Below are 19,049 nucleotides of genomic sequence, written 5' to 3'. Positions count from 1 at the left end.
AATGTCATGGAGGAGGAAAAGGGGAAATCACCATTCCATTTTCAAAAGACTCATTCAGAAAAAGAGGCCAAAAAATATATATATAGATATTTCCTCCCTCTTTATAGGATACTATATGAATAGATGGTCGAGAGCAGAGAATTATAAAACCAAGTTAAGCTTCTGAAATGAAAATAGTATTAATGAGGTAAATTTCAGGTTCATTCTGTCCTGTAAATTTGATAATCTTTCTGTGTAATAAAATTAATTTCTATCAACATTAAAAGTGTTATCTTTTTTAAAAAATCTATCTAAATTCATAATATAGAAAAATGATCAGCAATCTATTGTTAATCTAGTTTGATATCATGGTTCATGAGAAGCAATAATTTTTAAGGATCTTATGTGAGACAATATCTTTGTATCTGGGTTTCTACATACTGAGAGTACAATCTTCCAATCATTGCATTAGATTTATAATGTTCAAAAGAAAAATACAGAAAACTACACAACAAAGCTCTCATATAATAAATGTAAAGCTGCTTTAAAAAGAAAAAAGCACAATACAACAATAAGAGTTGCAACTGAACTTTTGAATTGATTAATATTTGCAAGATGGACATGTTTATGATTATTGTTACTGTTGATTCAATATCCCTTAAAAAACATATTGTTAATGAGCACTAAAGGACATTATTTGTTTTCTTCTTTTAAAAATTCAAATATACAATTGGGAGCTAAAACATAAAACTACTCAAACTTTACTATTTTTCTAAAACACACACACACACACACACTACAGAGGAGACTTTGGATTTTAATGGCTAACTGTCCAAAACAAACAAACCAAATAAATAACGCAAAAAGATGCTGCACTATGATGTTCTTTTTCAGGTTATCAAACAAAAAACGGTTTAATTCTTACCTGTATGAAGTCTGATATGAACTTTCAAGCTTCCTGAAGTGGAAAAACATTTCATACAGTATTGGCACTTAAATGCTTTGATGCCAGTGTGAGTTTTTATGTGAGCAGTAAGAGTACTCTTCACAGCAAAGGCCCGGAAACACTGTGGACATTTAAATGGTTTTTCATGAGTATGAATTCGAATATGACGTACTAGATCACTGGGTTTTTTAAATTCTTTTGTGCAATATGGACACACATGCCATCGTATTCCATTCTCTTCACGAATTGAACCTGTACAGAAAAATAAAAAATTATGCATTTGCATAAAAAACCAATCCAATCCAGCTAAGCCAAATTTTAGATTATTTTAACATTCCTATTAGAGAATATCAAAATCAGAGAACCTGAGCTAGAAGGGACTTTAGCATTCTCGCATGAGTCTGCCAACTCTCCTAGCAAATGAGTTTTCAGAAATGTAGTCACATTCACCTTTTCTTTTAAAAAAGTGAAATAAAATTTCCAACAGTAGAATGAATGAACATTTAATAAATATCTATTATGTGTCAGGCGATAAAAATACAGACAAAAATGAATAGTTCCTGAGCTTGGAATGTGCTTTTTCTTAGAATCCTTTGCTTTAACTATTCAAGCACTATGTTCTACAAAAAGTTGTTCCTTATTCTCCCAGCTTCAAATACCTCCCTCTACATAGTAGGCCACTAATAAGTGGCCTTCATTAATTCTGAAGAGAATAATTATTTAATCTTTTTAGTATATTAACTTAAACACATAAAATAAGATTTCTTTTTAAAAGCTTTTTTAACTAGTATAACCCATTACTAACAAAAAAATTCCACCCACAACATATTTGACAAATAGTATAAATAAAATAATCAAAATATATAATTTGATGTACATAAGATGTTAGAAAATCTCTCTGGAGCCAAATGGAAAAATATATACCTAATAAATGCATAATATTATATGAATTTTATAGTTAGATTTTAAGTATATTTACCAAAAACTATCTTCTTTAAAAGGCTGGTTGAAAATAAACCTTGATGAAAACTGAAGCTCAGCGAAATAAAATGACTTGCCCTAATCACTTCAATTTCAATAACCCTGAGAATGAAAACTTTACCAAGAGCTGCCAAGACATTATATGTTGAAAGTTTAAAAAGCAGGTTTCCAAATTCTAAGGTCAATATTTTTACCACTATACTCAAGATGTCCCTGCCTTTAAAGGACTTAAAATTTTGAGAGACAGAGAGAAAAAGAGAAAGACACACAGACAGACAGACCGACAGACAGAGAAAGAGAAGTAGAGGCAACATGATATCCAAAAGTACTAGTTTCAAAATTAGAGGAACTGGGTTCATAATCCTGCCTGTTACTTCCTCTATGACTTTGGGAAGTAAATTTATTTGGCCTCAGCTCATTCATTTGTAAAACAACAAGTTGAAGTAGACGTCCTCTAAAGTCCCATTTAGCTCTAAATCTATGATACTCAAGATAATCCTTATATCTTAAACTGGAAGAATGGTGATCTTATTAATAAATACATATATGCCCCTAACCCATAGGCACATACATAAATCTATGTATATATGTGCATATGAATGTATTGGTATGTGAAAAAGCAATAACTTCTCAAATAAAAAGGTTAATAAAAATTTGCTAATATAACTTTAGTTGACAAATTATGTATGTATGTGTTTTTGTGTATACACACATACATATGCATACAAATCTAAATCTAAAAAAGAAAAGTTTAAAAACAGTTTACTAATATATTTATGCAAAGTTGTTTCAAAGTAGATTGAAATACTAAAGTATTACTAAAATTACCAGGCAGAAATGGTGATTTCTTCTTTATAACCTTCTTTTCTTTCTTATCCAATTTATCTGAAATTTCCTGTTCCTTATCTTGTTCTGCTTCTGTAGGATCTGGTGGCTCACTGGAAACATTGTGAATATCTGGATTTTGAATCTGGGATGCAGAAGTCTTAGTTTGGTTGGAGTCATTAGGATGTGCTGCAACTGGAATTGAAGACAGCCCACTGTTTTCTAAGGCTTGCTAAGATAGAACAAAACTAAAAGGTTAATAAAAGAACCCAATTTGCCTACTGAAGTAATATCCTCCAAATAGCTTATGACATCTGTCTGGTGAAATTCTAATTCTAATGTAATGAAAACCAAAATTCACATTTCTAGATGATCATTGTAAAGTAGCAATTCACAACCTTCCCCAAATTATGATATTTTAGTCTGGTTCTATAATTTATCTCACTCTTATCCAAAGTATTATATAATATAAACTTAAATTTCCAAGCAAAATTAGATTGTTTTTCAAGATTTTACAAAACTATTAAAGTGAATTAATCATACACTAAATAGAATAACTAGAGAGGAAAAGAATTACAAATCATTAGTATTTTTAAAGTATTATTTTATAATCAGCGTAACATTGGTTCACCATGAAGACATTCTCCATGAAGAGGAATAGTTTATAATACTGAAGAAAGAATAGAGTAGATATGTGTTAGTAAATGCAGAATATGGGTGGACAGGAGGTCAAATTAATGGTGGGAAAACTTGAAAAGATCCCCTCTAATGTTTATCTGTATTATGTACTCACATAAAGAATTCCATAGAATGAAAATTTTATGTTTGGCTTGAAACAGAAATATTGATCAACAGAAGCTATAACATTAAGTGCTTAACAATTACTAAAATCCCTCTTAAATAATCCCAATGCCATTTTACCAAATTTACTTTAAAAGGCATGCCAATACATTTGTTTGACAATACTTTTTACTAAATAGAAAATTTTAAATAAAAAAAATAGATTTTTGTGTTCAATTAAAAACCAAATACAAAAGCAGCTTATCACTATACACACACCTTGGCACTTCAAAGATTTAATTTCCTGAATGCTAACATACCTCCCCCGATAGAGACTGAAATTTCTCAATAATTTACTATTAGATGGTATATTCAAAATTACTGTTTGTTTAAAAAATTCAGATACTTTGCTTTTTAATGTTGACAGCTGGTATTATAAAGCCAAGAGAAAGCAAAAATATTCACATTATTAGATAGATATTTTTGTGTTTCTATAATTCTATGTAAACATGATTCACCTGTAAAATGTCCTGATTAATTCCCACTGTAATATTTAATTGCTGGCCTGATTGTGGAGATGGATTTGTTTCAACTTGTCCGGGTTCCGACAACTCCAAAAGCTGCTGGATGACATCAGTCACTGCCTGTGGACCCTGCTGACTTGCAGATGATGTTGCTGGAGTTTCTGTCTGTTGGAGAGGTGAAGGCTGAAAAAGTGTGGCCTGAAATATATAATAATATTTATATAAAGCCTAACAAAATTAGCTTTGCTTTTATTATACTTTCTCCAGAAGAAATATAGGCAATATACTACTTAGGAATACTTGATTTACATAAATATTTGATTTATATAAAATAATGACAATTGTCTTCTCCTCATCCAACCAAAAGTCCTGTTTTACTAGAGATTTGAAACTGCTAGTCTGTAGCAGACAATTCCATTCAAGACCATGGCTTCTATTCCCACATGCCCTATAAGATCAACAGTCAAAGAAGTCTCCACTTCTGACATCCTCCCTATTCCTGTACTTTTAACTCTGAGTGCTCACCTTTTCTAATTCTAATCCTTCTAACACACACACCCCACATACCAACACCTGCCTCCCATAATTTCAGGTGCCAGAGTCCTGACCTTCCCTCTACCTATCCATGTCAAAGTCCTCTTCCCAGTTCCCACCCTGGGAGCCCCCATTATCAGTAATCTCTTTCCATGGCAGAGTTAGGAATCAAATAAATATATACATATACATATATATATTTATGTACACACACACACACACATATACATATATATGAGTGTGTGGGTATGTCTATCTGTCTGTTTAATTCATGTGTGAAAGGAAAGAAAAGAAGAATCGAGAAACCCCACTCAAAGTAACAAAAACCTTCTTGTCACTAGGACCACTGGAGTAAAAAATATCTTCCTGACTTCCCTATTTAGAATTTGGAACACATTTTCCCATAGAAACAATGATAAATATTAGTTAGAATCTATAGGTCTACAAAAAATATGGGTTAGCGATATCATGGGTAAAGGACACTTTTATGAGTTTCTCTGGACTCTTAAAGTTTTTATAGGAATATTTCTTTAGGAAAATCCAATCTAAGTTCCAAAGATGCACATTTTAAATGAATGATCTCAACAACAGGATTGAAATGACTTCATAAAGGAATATTCAGGAAATTCCAATAACTATTAGGGTTTCAGAGATTACTTTCAAGAACAGCAGAAGATAACAGTCCCTATTATTATTTGTACTTCAATATCTTCTTTCAAATTTAAAACCACAGATTATGCAGGTTAGTCCCTTTCCCCTCATTCTATCTTCAGTCATGCCTTGTTAAGCCTCAAACTTATATTATCCCCACTCTACACTTCCTTCCTAGTATTATTTATTCAATACTGCTAATTGGAGAGGGGAATTATCAAGTGATAATTAATGGTTGCCTATAAATTTATGCTACATAATTTCAAATGAACCTTCATTGTCATAAGGCAGTCCTATCACACTTCCTTAAAAGGAGTAACTACCCCATTGCCACACTGACTATCCCAAGGTTTTTCTTGCCTCCTCACATCTCCAACATCCTTTTCTTCCACTCTCCTGCATCACACTTCAACAAGAGATTCCTTTTCTCCCCTTCTCCTCATTCCACATCACTAAAATGTCTTCTTCAAAGATCTCATTCAAGTCTGTCTCAATGAAGAAATGGGCTTTTTTTGTCAAGATAAAACCCTTCTATGTGCACCCTTCATCCTAGTCTATCCTTTCTTACCCAGCAGATTATTATCGCTATGATTCCCATGCTTTCACTAATGGCTGCTTGCAGCCTGCCTAAAAATATACTCTTACCATCAAAACAAAATAAAACAAAAAACTCTTAAGAATCCTCATTTATCCCAACTATTTCTGCCATCATTTTATCTCTTCTCACTTTTGCAACTAAACTATCTATAAAAGATACTACCACTTCCCATTCTCTCACCCAACTGTAAATTATCTGCAATCTTGCTCCCACCCTCATTATTCAAATGAAACTGCTCTCTCCAAAGTTAACAATGATCTCTTAATTGCCAAATGAATAGCCTTTTCTTAATTCTCATCCTTTATCTCTCTCAAGCCTTGGATCCTGTCAATCACTCTCCTCCTTAATACTCTCTTCTCTGTAAGTTTTGATGACACTCTAGTCCCTTCCTCCTTATGTGACACTTCTAAGTCTTCCTTGTTAGATTTCCATTAAGGTCATGTCACCACAACACTCTGCACTGGGCCCTTTTCTCTACTTTACTACCTTGCTTAGTGATCTCATCAGCACCCATGGATTCAATTATCTCTAATCCAGAAAAATCTCAAATCTAAATCCAGCCCTAACTTCCTTCTTGATATTCAAACTCGTATCTTCTATTACCCAATGAACATATCAAAGTGAATATTCTGTAGGTATCTTGAACTCAACAAATAAAAAAACTATCTTTTCCCCAAAAGTCTTTCTTCTTCATAACTTCACTCACATTATCAAGGGTATCCCCATTCTTCCAGTGAGCCTGGCCCTGAAACTGTCATCCTTGACTCCTCATTCTCTGTCACCCCTCACACCCAACCTGGTATCAAGTTGTACTGATTTCAAAAACTGATTTGAAATATTCACACACATCTCCATCTTTCCCCTCACAGAGCTATCAATGTGGTACAGGGTCTCATCATCTCTACACTTACATTATTGCAATAATCTTTGATTGGTCTGTTTGCCTCTCCTCATTGCAATTAATCCTCCATTCAGTTGTCAAGTGATCATCTTAAAGCAGAAACAATCATTTGCACTCCCTTACTCAAACTCAAATCACTCCCAATTACTTCAAGATCAAATATAAAATCTGTTTGCTAATAAGAAAGCTCTTCACAAACTGACTCCTTCCAATCTTTTTAATGTTTTTATTCTTTACTTCCCTTCACGTAATCCATGGTCTATTAACAATGGCTTCCTTGCTATATTCAAGCTATATGCTCTTTAACCTCCCAATTCTAGGTATTTTCACTGGCCACCTTCCATGCCTGGAATGCTCTCTGTTTGTCTCCGCCTCATGCCTTTTCTTGCTTCCTTCAAGACTCAGATCAATTTTATCCTGTGCAAGAGGTCTTTCCCAAGATAGTCCCCCATTACTGCATGTCCTCTGAGAGGACTGCCAACTTACTCTGTAAATAAATCATTTGTATGTTGTCTCCCCCTTTTGAATGTGAGCTCCTTGTGAGGAGAGACTGGTTTTTTGCCTTTTTTTGTATCCCAAATATTAAGTGTGATGTCTGGCACTTTTTCTAATACATATTGTTATATATTTTTAAAACTGACTATTATATATACTAATGATTATTGTTTATTTTATTTTATTTTATGATGTGACTAGAAGCTAAGGCTAACAAACTGCAAGGAAGTGAAGAGAGTAGGAAAATATCTCTAGTCTTTTGAAAGGACAAAATAAACTATCTTCCAAGGCTTGTTACAATATATTTCAATAGGATTAAATACAAATAATGTTTCACGCTAACCATATCATAATGTTTTTAAAAGGGAGGACTTGGTCTAGATAAAAATGGAGTTATTATGGATAAAGCACATATAAGCAAAAAGCATTTGATTTCCCAAGAGATCTAGAGATAACTAAGGAGTAAGGGCCTTTATTGCTGTTATTTAGTCATTTTCACTGGTGTCTGACTCTTTGTGATGCCATTTGGGGTTTTCTTAGCATAGACACTAGAATGGTTTGTTTTTCTTCTCCAGCTCATTTAACAGATGAGGAAACTATGACAAACACAGTTAAGAGATATGTCCAGGGTCATACACACAGCTATAAAGTGTCTGAGATCAGGTTTAAATTCAGGAAGATGAGTCTTCTCTGACTCCAGGCCTTCATTAACAACTGTAAAAACATTTCTAAACCCAAACTAATTCTTCCACACATACCTAAATCATTTATAAGTTCATGGTAAATTAAACTTTTCCTTTAAAATTAAAATCTGAGGTGTAAAAATAAAGTTAGGAATAGAAATAGATCATAATAAAATCAAGTTTCCCATTTTTTAAAAAGTGTTCAATAATTTTGATTTTAAAAGCATTTTCCCTTTAAAACAATGGGGTGCACAGACCTAAAGAAGATGTATGAAAAGATTTCACAGCATCTGTGAAGTTAGATTGGGGGGGGGGGGAGAAACTACATTTTTACTTAAATATAATTGGTTTCCACTGTAATCCTGTGTATTTGATTTATGTATTCAAAAACACCATTATGAAGAGGTTCTTACCAAAGAAGTCCACTAAAGAAAAAAGGTTAAGAAAACCAGTCTTAAAAGAACATTAACAGATAATAACCAATTATAAAAAGCAGAAAGGGATAACAAATATGAAGCAAATCTTATATATCTTATATAGGAAGATTTGGGCTCAAGTCCCACGTCTGATAAACATGGGCTGTGTGATCTCAAATAAGTCCCTTAACTATACTATGCTCTAAGCAACTCTTTATATAACTAAGTTGTATCATAATTATTGATTCTCAAATCACAGTCCAAAAGAAAAGTGTACCCAACACTAAAAGCCAATGTATGATTAGCATAGCTTACCTCAAATGCAATCATAAAAAAGTCTAATATGGTTCTTTGACTACTTTCTTTTTTTAGTACCTTTTCCCCTTTCTTCTTCTATTTCTTCCAAATCATCATATAAAATGAATGCTCTATATCTTAGAGTTTAATATTCATCATTCTTAAATTGTAAACTAGGAATAAAATATCACATCCATCCTTAAATATTTAAATGTATCTAATTTTATTAATGTGAGCATTTTCTCCAGTCATCTGAATGAAAATTGTAACACATCCATGCTTTTCTGTTCTTGCAACCTGGCCCTATCTTATCTTTCCAACTTTAAAAAAACATTAGTCTTCTTAACAGTCATAATGGTATTCTTGTTATTCACAAACATATTCTATTTCTTGTCTGGTCATGTAGTGCTATCTTCCTTATGTCTTGAATTATCTTATTCATTTCTGTTTCTTAGACTCACCAAATTTCCTTCAAGACACCTCAAGTGTAAACTTCTATATGAAATTTTTCCTGAATGACTCTTCTCCCCAAAGTTTATCCAGAACCGGCTTTGTACATATTTTAAATGTGATTATATATAGTTTCCCCATTGAGAATGTAAATTACATAAAGCCAAATATTATTTAGGTGATAGTGGATAGAATGCCAGGCCTAGAGTCAAGAAGACCCAAGTTCAGATCTGGTCTCAGATATTTACTAGCTCCTAACCCTACATTTTTTGCAGAGTATACACAAGCACACACGCACGCGCGCACACACACACACACACACACACACACACACACACACACACACAATATAATTTATTACAATCTAAGCACCTTAAAAGGGTAGTTAGGTAGTATGGTAGGTAGAGTATCACGCCTGGAGTCTGGAAGACTCATATTCTTGTTTTCAAATCCAGCTTTACACATTTACACTGTGTGACTCTGGGCAAATCAGTTAACCCTGTTTATCTCTGTTTCCTCATCTATAAAATGAGCTAGAGAAGGAAATGACAAATCACTACAGTTCTTCTGCTAATAAAACTCCAAATAGGGTCACTAAGAATCATGACATAAATAATAAGGATTGAACCTTAAATATGTACTTACATACCATTTATTAGATACTATATCAATTATGGACTATAATGACTGTGGAAATAGTTTGTATATTGACACAATATAAAACACAGATATAGATAAATCTCCAAATTATGTGATTTAAAAAATATTAAATGAGTCATTTAAATGATTTTGTCTCCTTGATAGGAAAAAAGTTTCTTACTCCAGTAATTAATTCACTATTAGTTCAGGATATTCAACACCACATGTGTCAATTGAATTTGCTCTAATCCACAATTACTATATCTCAAATCCCTATTTGTCGTCTCACAAATCCATGCTATTACAATTGTAGATATATTTCTATTACAAGTAGGAGTCTATCCATTTAACAGAAATCTAATATTTATAATTAGTTTTATCAATAAGCATAAAGTAAAACTTGATATTATCTCATAACTGCCGGGGCCATTTCACTCTTAATGTTACTTATATAATTCTATACTTACATTTTTCCATTTATTATCAACTGGTTGTAACAGTGTATTAGAAGCAGTACTTTGGGACTGGGATATTGAATCCTAAAAATAAAAGCAACAAAAAAAAAAAAAAAAAGAAAGAAAGAAAATGAAAGAAAGAACAAGGATTAGAAATAACTACTTTGTTCCCACAAAGCATAAATAATTTAGGAAAGTTTTTCACTTTGGACAATGGAAAATTTAACTACTAAAGAAAAATAACTTCCTCATTTATGGATAAAGGAGATAATTATTTATTATTAATCAATTTCACTGTTACTATATGATTTCTGTAAATGAATGGTTATGTCATATTTAATTTCTCTAATTCTGATAAAAGTCTATTAACTGTGGTCAATTAGTAGTTCTTTAAACAAAGAAATATAACTTATCTTTTAGTAACCAAAGATCAAGAATATCCCTTCACGAAGACATTTAACTTAGTAAATATCTAAAATATTCATACAACATAATTAAAACAGACAACAGATTCACATACAATTTTAGCTTTTTTTTACATAAACTTGCATTATCCAATTTTACTTTACATACTTTCTCTCTTTCTCTCTGTCTGGCTCTGTATGTGTGTGCGTATCTCTCCTTCCCTCCCTCTCTTTCTCTTCCTTTCCCCCACTTTCTCTCTCTCTCTCTCTTTCCTCCCTCTATCTTTCCCTTCCATTCCATTTTCCCTGACTGCCCACCCCTTTTTTCTCATGATTCTAGCCAGGATTGCAATGGCTGGATCTGGATCTCATATGTTTCTGTTCCTGTTTTCTCTGCTCTGTCCCCAAGTGTCCTTGAAACATATAAGTCCCTCCCTGCCACAGAGGCACTTCTCCTTTCTTATCTCCCTCCCTTCCTATGCAAATTTGAATTACATAAAAATCTATGTAAAAGTCTATGAATAAGTCATTTACACAAAGCAAGAACTATCAGTACATGCTTTTATAAACTACATTACCGTTGTAACATGAGTGGTCTCTGTAGTAGAACTTGCAGAATTCTGTGGTCCACCCATATGCATCTTGCTGATGTGAGTATTTAAGCTACCTAAACTTTTGAATATACAGCTACATTCTGTGCAATTATATGTAGGACCATTCTTAACCTAAAGAATTGTTTTAGAAAAGAACAATTAAGATTATTACAATTATTTATTCAATTAATTAATCATAATTAAATTATAGCAAACATAACTAAAACAACAAATTCCATGAATTTTCCCTGCTAAATAAAACTAAGAAAAACAACCCCACTTTGGTGGGGGATGGGGAGAGAATTTTTGCCTGATTTTATTTAAAATGAATGTCAACCTTACATTTCATGTATTTTAACATGAAATAGATATCAAGACATAAAAATTATAAAATATTCCAACAGCTCAATGATGTTTATGTTCCCTCTCTGATTGCAATCCAACCTTACTAACCTTTTCAATTCTTGGAACATATTACAAACAAAAAATTGTGCCAAGATTGTGCCAAGATATCAAAGAAAAAAAATAAAAACAAAAACACAAAAACCATGCTGGTCATATGGCAAGAATAAAGAACTATTCTTTGATGCCTTCCTACCCTCAACTTTGTTAAATGTAATATTTAATAGAGAGATCCACCAATATGCTGGCTGCCTTCTCTTAATATTGCTAGGATAAAAGCAGAGAACATAGTCATATCTCTTCACTATGTGCTTAGGCCATCTTTTGCAAAAATACATTTCTTTAATATTATCCTTTATACCAATTCTCTTGCATAATTCCCCATTTGTATTAATATTTTGAAATTCACACTAAAGCATGTGCTCATAGATATGATTTCCTTCTCAATGGCTCTTTCAATAATTCTCAACTTCGAAATCTTTGAAGGACACAGTATAATATGACTTCTGAATATAGAATATCACTGGAAAAACATTGGTACTATGTACAAGATACTATTGGGCTAAGCTCTTTGGATTCAAAACCCAAAAAAGCCTCAAAACTTCCCTGTCCTTGTGGAGCTTAAAAATTTACTGACAGATGAACATAAGATAAGTAAAAACAAGGTAAGAGATATTAACAACTGATGGGATTGGGAAAGACTTTACAGGAGGTAAAATTTGAAATGGAGCACAGGAGGACATAAAAGATTCTAAAAAAGTAGATGTGAAGGAACAAATTCCAAGAATGTCAAGTACAGGGGACAACTAATAAGACTATCTGAGCAAGAATATAGTAAGTAAGGAGGAATACTATGAGATAAAGCTGGAGAGGTAAGTTGCAATCACACAGGAGTAAGCCTTAAATGCCAGCTTAAGGGGCTTTGAGTGTTATCCTAAAGGCAACGGGGAGCCACTAAAGATTTCTGAGAGAAAAATAACATGAACAGACTTGTGCTTGAAGAAAAAAGGATGAATTAAAAAGGCAAGAAATTGTATACTTTGAAACCAGTTCTGCATCTAATATAACAATCCATGTAAAATGTGACAGTGGTTCTGGACTAAGGTCTCAGTAAGCTTGAGTACAAAGGGAGACAGATGCAAAGGATGCTATGTTGGCAGCTGACAATGCTCAGGCAATGACTAGAAATGGGACAAGGAACAAAAGTTAAAAACTTAGGATAACTATAGGGTTGCAAGCCTGATTAGAATAACAGTGACTTCTAGAGAGACATCTGTCAGAGAGAAGATGCAAATAATAAATTCCATTTTGGATATGCTGAGTTAGGGAAGCCTCAAGTTAAGCTGTCTACGAGGCAGTTGTTAATGCCGAACAAGAGCTACAAATAAGTTAACATGGCTGGACATAAGATTTAGGAAACATCTAAATAGAGGTAATAATTGAATTTACAGTAGCAAAATCACAACCATCATAAGATTACTGGTGTTGGAAAGATTAGTTTTTTGGTTAAGGAGCAATTTAGGATTACTGAAAGAAATGAGTAATTTCTCAAATATATTATAGCCTGAATTCTCATCCTTCATATTCAATTCTGGTTCCTACTTAATCTCCATCTTGAATGTATGTCAGATAAACATCTACAAACAGGCCAATTCTGAAAAACAGCATGGTACAGCCCTTTTTGATATGAAGACTGTTGATCTGTTTTAAATCATTTTTGATCTCAGTGAGGAGGTCTTACATATTCTTAGGTCTGATGCAATTTACAAACCATACATAAAAAGACCACCTGTAGAATCTCCTCATTTATAATAAATTCTTCTTCCATGTTTACTCAAATATCAACTTTTAACAGCTTTGTATGTATATTATTAAAAACCAAGTTTCATCATATGTATCTTAATGGAATCACAATTTCAATGAAACATTTCAGAAATTTACATACAATCCTAAAGACAGTGAAAAAGAAAATGAAATTGTCAATACTGTAAGGCTACAATACAAATGTTCAACAAATAATCATCTCCTAGTATAACCATAGGTTTTTTTTTTTTTTGAGTGGGGGGAGGGGTCCAAACCTCTGATTTAATGGATGTCCTTTACATTTCTGGTGAGGATATTTTTACCATTCCCAATTAACCTCTGTTGTACATTATGTAGTGAGTTGCCAAGGCACCAAAGGGTTAAGTATATACAAGCAAATTTAATACAAATGAGAATACATTAAGTGTAAGGAAGAGCATAAAAACAAATTAAAGAAAGAAAACTTCTACCTAATGGCTTAAGAAGCGCTTTCATGAAGGTAGCACCTGTGCTGAAATTTAAATGAAAAAACAACAACAACAACAAAACCTTCAACATGTATACAAGAACATGCAAATTAACAAATATAAATTAAAATAAATTTATTAACTTCTACAATAAAGTTACAATTTTATCTTTAAATGTTAAGTGGCATTTGAATATAGAGAGGTACAGAGAAGCAAAGAAGAAATTAGACAACACACTACTTCAATTTGGGGCACTAGATGTTATAATGGGCAATGAGTTATTGCAGCAAGCAAGGCAAGGAGAGGAACAAACTCAGAACACAGGCATTAGCAATGGGAATGAAAATAAGAAAATGAAAAGGCTGATTAAAATAAGGCTGAAAAATTAAATGGGAGCCTGGTAGTAGAGGATCCTGAATACAAGATAAGTAGTTTGCATTTCAATCTAGTAAGAGACAGGACATCACAAAATTTTTGAGCAAATGAACAGTTCTGTGCAATAGCAGAATTACTTAACTAGCATAAAGAATAGGTTAAGAAGAGATATAAATCTAGAAGTCATACATAAGTTCAAAAAATCAACTTTTCAAGTATCAGCTAAGCTAGCAGTATGATGTGGCAGCCCTCAAAACTAATGTGATCTTTGGGTACAATAACAGAGGCACAGTTGGGTACACTATTGCATCGTTGGTGGAGCTGTATACTAATCCAAGCCATTATAGAGAGCAATTTGGAACTGTAATCAACGGGCTATCAACTGTGCATAACTTTTGATCCAGCAGTGTCTCTACTGTGTCTTTAATCCCAAAGAGATCATAAAGAAGGGAAAAGGATCCACGTGTGCAAAAATGTTTGTCAAGCTTTTTGTGGTGGCAAAGAATTTGAAATTGAAGGGATGTCCATGAATTAGAGAATGGCTAAACAACTTATAATACATGAATATAATGGCATGTGACCTATAAGAATGCGTTCTATAGGAAATGATGAACAGGCTGATTTCAGAAAAGCCTAGAAAGATTTACATGAACTGATGCTAAGTGAGAGAATAGAACCAGGAAAACACTATACACAGTAACAGATTGAGTGATGTTCAACAATAATTGACTCACAGTGATCCAAGATAATTCCAAAAGATTTTGGAAGGAAAATGTCATCGACATCCATAGAAAAAACTATAGAGACTTAATATGGATCAAAGTATACTATTTTCACCTTTTTGTTTTGTTTTTTCTTTCTCATTTTTCCCCTTTTGATCTGATTTCCCCTCCATGATTCATAAGAAAATGGGTTAAAAACTGATAGTACACATAAAATGCATATCCAATTGCTTGCTGTTTTGGTGAGAGGAAACATAAAAGAGGAGAAAAAATGGAACTCAAAAATTTAACACAAAAATGAATGTTGAAAATCATAGCATTAAAATTTGAAAGAATTTAAAAACCCAACATTAAGAAACCCAACAGGCACACTCCTTTAAAAAAAAAAAAAAAGTTGTCAAAAATATGGAAATAATTATCTTTCTACAATCTAGCTCACTAAGACTACGTTTGCAGTACTGTGTTTATTTCTGGGTGCCAGTTTAATAAGAATATAAAAAAGGCAGAAAGTGTCCTGAGAAAGGCAACCAGAATGTTGAAAGGCCTTAAATCTATACCACATAGAGATTTTCTGAAAGAACTGAGAATGTTTAGCCTACAGAAGAGAAAGGGAAATATGGACGCTATCTTTAAATATTTGTAGAGCTATTGTGTGAGTGAATAATTAGGCTTGTTTCTGCTTTGTCCCAGAAAACAAAACTAGGAGTTATAGAGAGGATCTAAAAAGGTAAATTTATACTTGGTTAAAAAAAAGAGTAAATATACATTTGATGATAAGAACAACTCAAACTTTAGAAGGGTCCAAAAGTAGAATGAGCTACCCTCAAAAAAGCAGAATGTTTTACTGCAGTCTTCAAATAAAGCTATATAACCATTTCATGAGTGTGGTATAGTAAAAATTCCTTTTGGATATGGATTGTGTTGAAAAATAATAACCAAAAAAGCATTTATAGAGCACTTTAGGGTTTGCAAAATGTTACATACATTTCATTTGACCCTCACAAAAGCTCTGTGAAGTAGATTCTATTATTATCCTACAGATGAGGAAACTGAAGCTGAAAGAGGTTAAGTGACTTGTTCAGCTAGTGAAATCTGCAGGCAGAATTTGAACTTAAGTCTTCCCGACTCCAAGTCTACCACTCTGAATCATTATATCAACTAGTTGCCAAAATAGCTACTGACATGCCATTTCATTCTAAAATTTGATGATTTTTATACCACTTTTTCCCTTTGGTCTAATCTGCCCCTATTCCCTCCTCCAGTTCCCACCCTCTGAAATTTAGGGAGGGGCATAGCAGTCTAGGATTTTTTAAACTCGGATATTTTATTGGTTTATAGTATAATCTGAATAAAGACTGAAAAATACTAGACTGGATGGTTCTAAAAATGACTGCTGGCCATAATAAAACCAGAAAGGGGGAGCATAAACAGATTAATATATTTTTAAAAATTCAACTAATATGTATTTCCTGAATTAATCAATAAGCATTTACTAAGTGCTTACATAAACAAAAATGAAAAGTCGCTTTCCTCAAGGATCTCACCTTCTATCCTGAGAAGTAATATGTGTGCATACATACAAAGTTAGTATGAAATAAATACAAGGTAGTAACAGCTAGGAACATCAGGGGAAAAGCACTATTAAAATTTCATAATGAAGTTTCTAGGGGAAAAAAAAAACTATCTGCTCTTGTTGCTTTCTCTGTGTCTCCTATCACAGTTCAGACCTTTGCAATCTGGCTTCTGATTTCATCAATCAACTATAATTGCTTTCTCTAAAAATGAAACCAAATTTCTCAAATCTAATTCTTTTTTGACCTCTGCCACATATGCTGTCATTTTCTATCTTCCCTCCCTATATACCTCTATTCTAGGTTTTTGTGACACTGTTCCCAGTTGTCCTCCTGTCTTGACTATTCCTTTATTGCATCATCATCATCATCCATCCCTCACCCTCTAAATCTGGATAAATTCCAAAATTAGTCCTGGACTTCTCGTTCTACATTCTGTTTTACTGACCTCATCAATTCCCATTAGTTTAATTATCATCTCTACTATTGACCTCAAGACCACACAGTAGTTACTGACTAGTGAACATTTCAAACAGAATATTAGATGGGCAACTCAAACGCAACATGTTCAAAAAAAAGATTCTTCTCTCTTCAAATCATACCCTCCTAATCTTCTGCATTTTTGACAAGTGCATATATCACAGCATATAGTCAGATAAACATACAAATTTTGTATGTATGTGTATTTTATTTTTTATTATATTTGTTTATATTTACAAAACATATACATGGGTAATTTTTCAACACTGACTCTTGCAAAACCTTCTGTTCCAACTTTTCTCCTCCTTCCTTCCCGCCTCCTCCCCTAGATGGTAGGTAGTCTAATATATTAAACATACAAACTTGAAGTCTCCCAAATCACTCCAAGTCAATTCTACCTCTACAATTTCACATTTAAACTCCTATTTCTAGCTAATTACATTTCCAATCAAACCTATTGGATGTTCTCACAGAAAGTTTTGGGGAAAGATTATATTTGCCCAGATAGATTTATTCTGATATAGTTTTGAGGTTTCTATCAAATTATAATATTCATCCTTAGGCTAATTAAAATATATCTAATTAAACTATGAATTAATAGTGAAATATGTAAAAAGTTAAAAGTATACATTTTTAAAGCACAAAACAACTCTAATTTTGAAAAAAAAAAAATTAAAAGGTGGATTTCATGATGAAAGGCGAAATCCTTGATAGAATATCTGGGTTCTAATGCTAGATATAAGTGGGTGATGTTAAACAAGTTTATGCATCTCGTGTGCAATAAAAGAGGGTAAAATTAATTAATTTCTAGGTTTCATTCTAGTTTGGACAATTAGACTTCTTCAACAGTGCTGGAAAATGCTCAGATAAAAAAATATATTTTCTACTAATAAACAGAATATGTGACTAAATAATGCAATGACATTCAAGGAAAATTAAGATATACTTGACTATAATAAAAACAGAAAAATTACTTCATATATTTTAAAATACTATAAAAGTAATTTTTTGCATTCAGTTAAATAAATTAACATGACTAAAATAACTTTCACCCAAAATGAAAAAACCTAAAAAACATTACATAATCAAATAATTAAACAATTGCCTAATAGAGTTATTAATTCATTCATCAGAGATAGCAGATATCTCTAATTATATAGCAGATATAGAATAAATTACAAGTCCAGTGGAGAAATGAAAGATTAATTAATATTCAAAGCAATACAATTATAATACATGCATTTTATTAATTACTTTTTCTAATTTTATTTTCCTTTTTCACATCAATATTTTAACTTCCTCAAAGGAATTGAGATTCTAAAGTCCTATACTGATATATTTTTATTACCATCAACACGTGTGACATTCATTTTTCAAATAGATATACCAGTTGAAATAAATATTGAAATATTATTCTACTCACTCAATTAATTCAATGTTTCCAATAAATAGTAAAAAATAAAAATGGTAATTTGATGTAAAATTTATAGACTACTCAATTATTAATTCTGATTCTATATGTAAAAAAAAAATGAGCATATAAAAAGAGTCCATTTATAATAACATATCACTATCTAGTAAACTTACCTCTGAATGAACTCGCTGTATATGTGACTGAAGATTTCCTTTTTGAGAAAAGGCCGCGGGACAAAAGGCACAGGCATGGGGTTTTTCACCAGTATGCTTAATCATATGGGTCTGCAATGCCCCCTTCTGGTTAAAAGCTTTTCCACATTCACTACATTTAAAAGGCCTTTCACCTAAAATGTAAAAATTACAAAAACACAATCCCATAATTGGGGAAGCTCAAGTCACTACAATATGACATAAAGAAAAAAAAAAAGTCCATGTTAACAAAAAAAAAAAAAAAAACACTCTACAGTTTCTCTCAATAAAAATATATGACATTAAAGATTAACCACTTAATAATAAGTAATTATTTACATCTTTATACCTTCTTGAGAATTGGAATTGTTTCACTTTCTGTGCTTACATGCCAAGAGACCAGCAAAATGCCTAACACATAGTAGGCTCTTAATAAAAAATTGCTATTTAAGAAACTAGTGGTTATTAAAATT

At 32.3% G+C, this 19,049-nt stretch overlaps 1 protein-coding gene across 1 annotated transcript in view; it reads right to left on the bottom strand.

Moving 5' to 3' along the window:
* Positions 1–19,049, bottom strand: part of ZNF236 (zinc finger protein 236) — a 208,242-nt gene that overhangs the window by 106,486 nt on the left and 82,707 nt on the right. Inside the window, 6 exon segments of the mRNA XM_051970545.1 lie at positions 905–1,177; positions 2,735–2,963; positions 4,030–4,233; positions 10,167–10,238; positions 11,137–11,283; positions 18,559–18,731. Coding sequence (XP_051826505.1) covers positions 905–1,177; positions 2,735–2,963; positions 4,030–4,233; positions 10,167–10,238; positions 11,137–11,283; positions 18,559–18,731 — 1,098 coding nt within the window.

The sequence above is a fragment of the Antechinus flavipes genome, chromosome 1 (genome assembly GCF_016432865.1).
Source record: "Antechinus flavipes isolate AdamAnt ecotype Samford, QLD, Australia chromosome 1, AdamAnt_v2, whole genome shotgun sequence".
In the NCBI taxonomy this organism is placed as follows: Eukaryota; Metazoa; Chordata; class Mammalia; order Dasyuromorphia; family Dasyuridae; genus Antechinus; species Antechinus flavipes.
The sequence above is the reverse complement of the archived record's forward strand: the minus strand, read 5'-3'. Positions and strand labels throughout refer to the sequence as shown.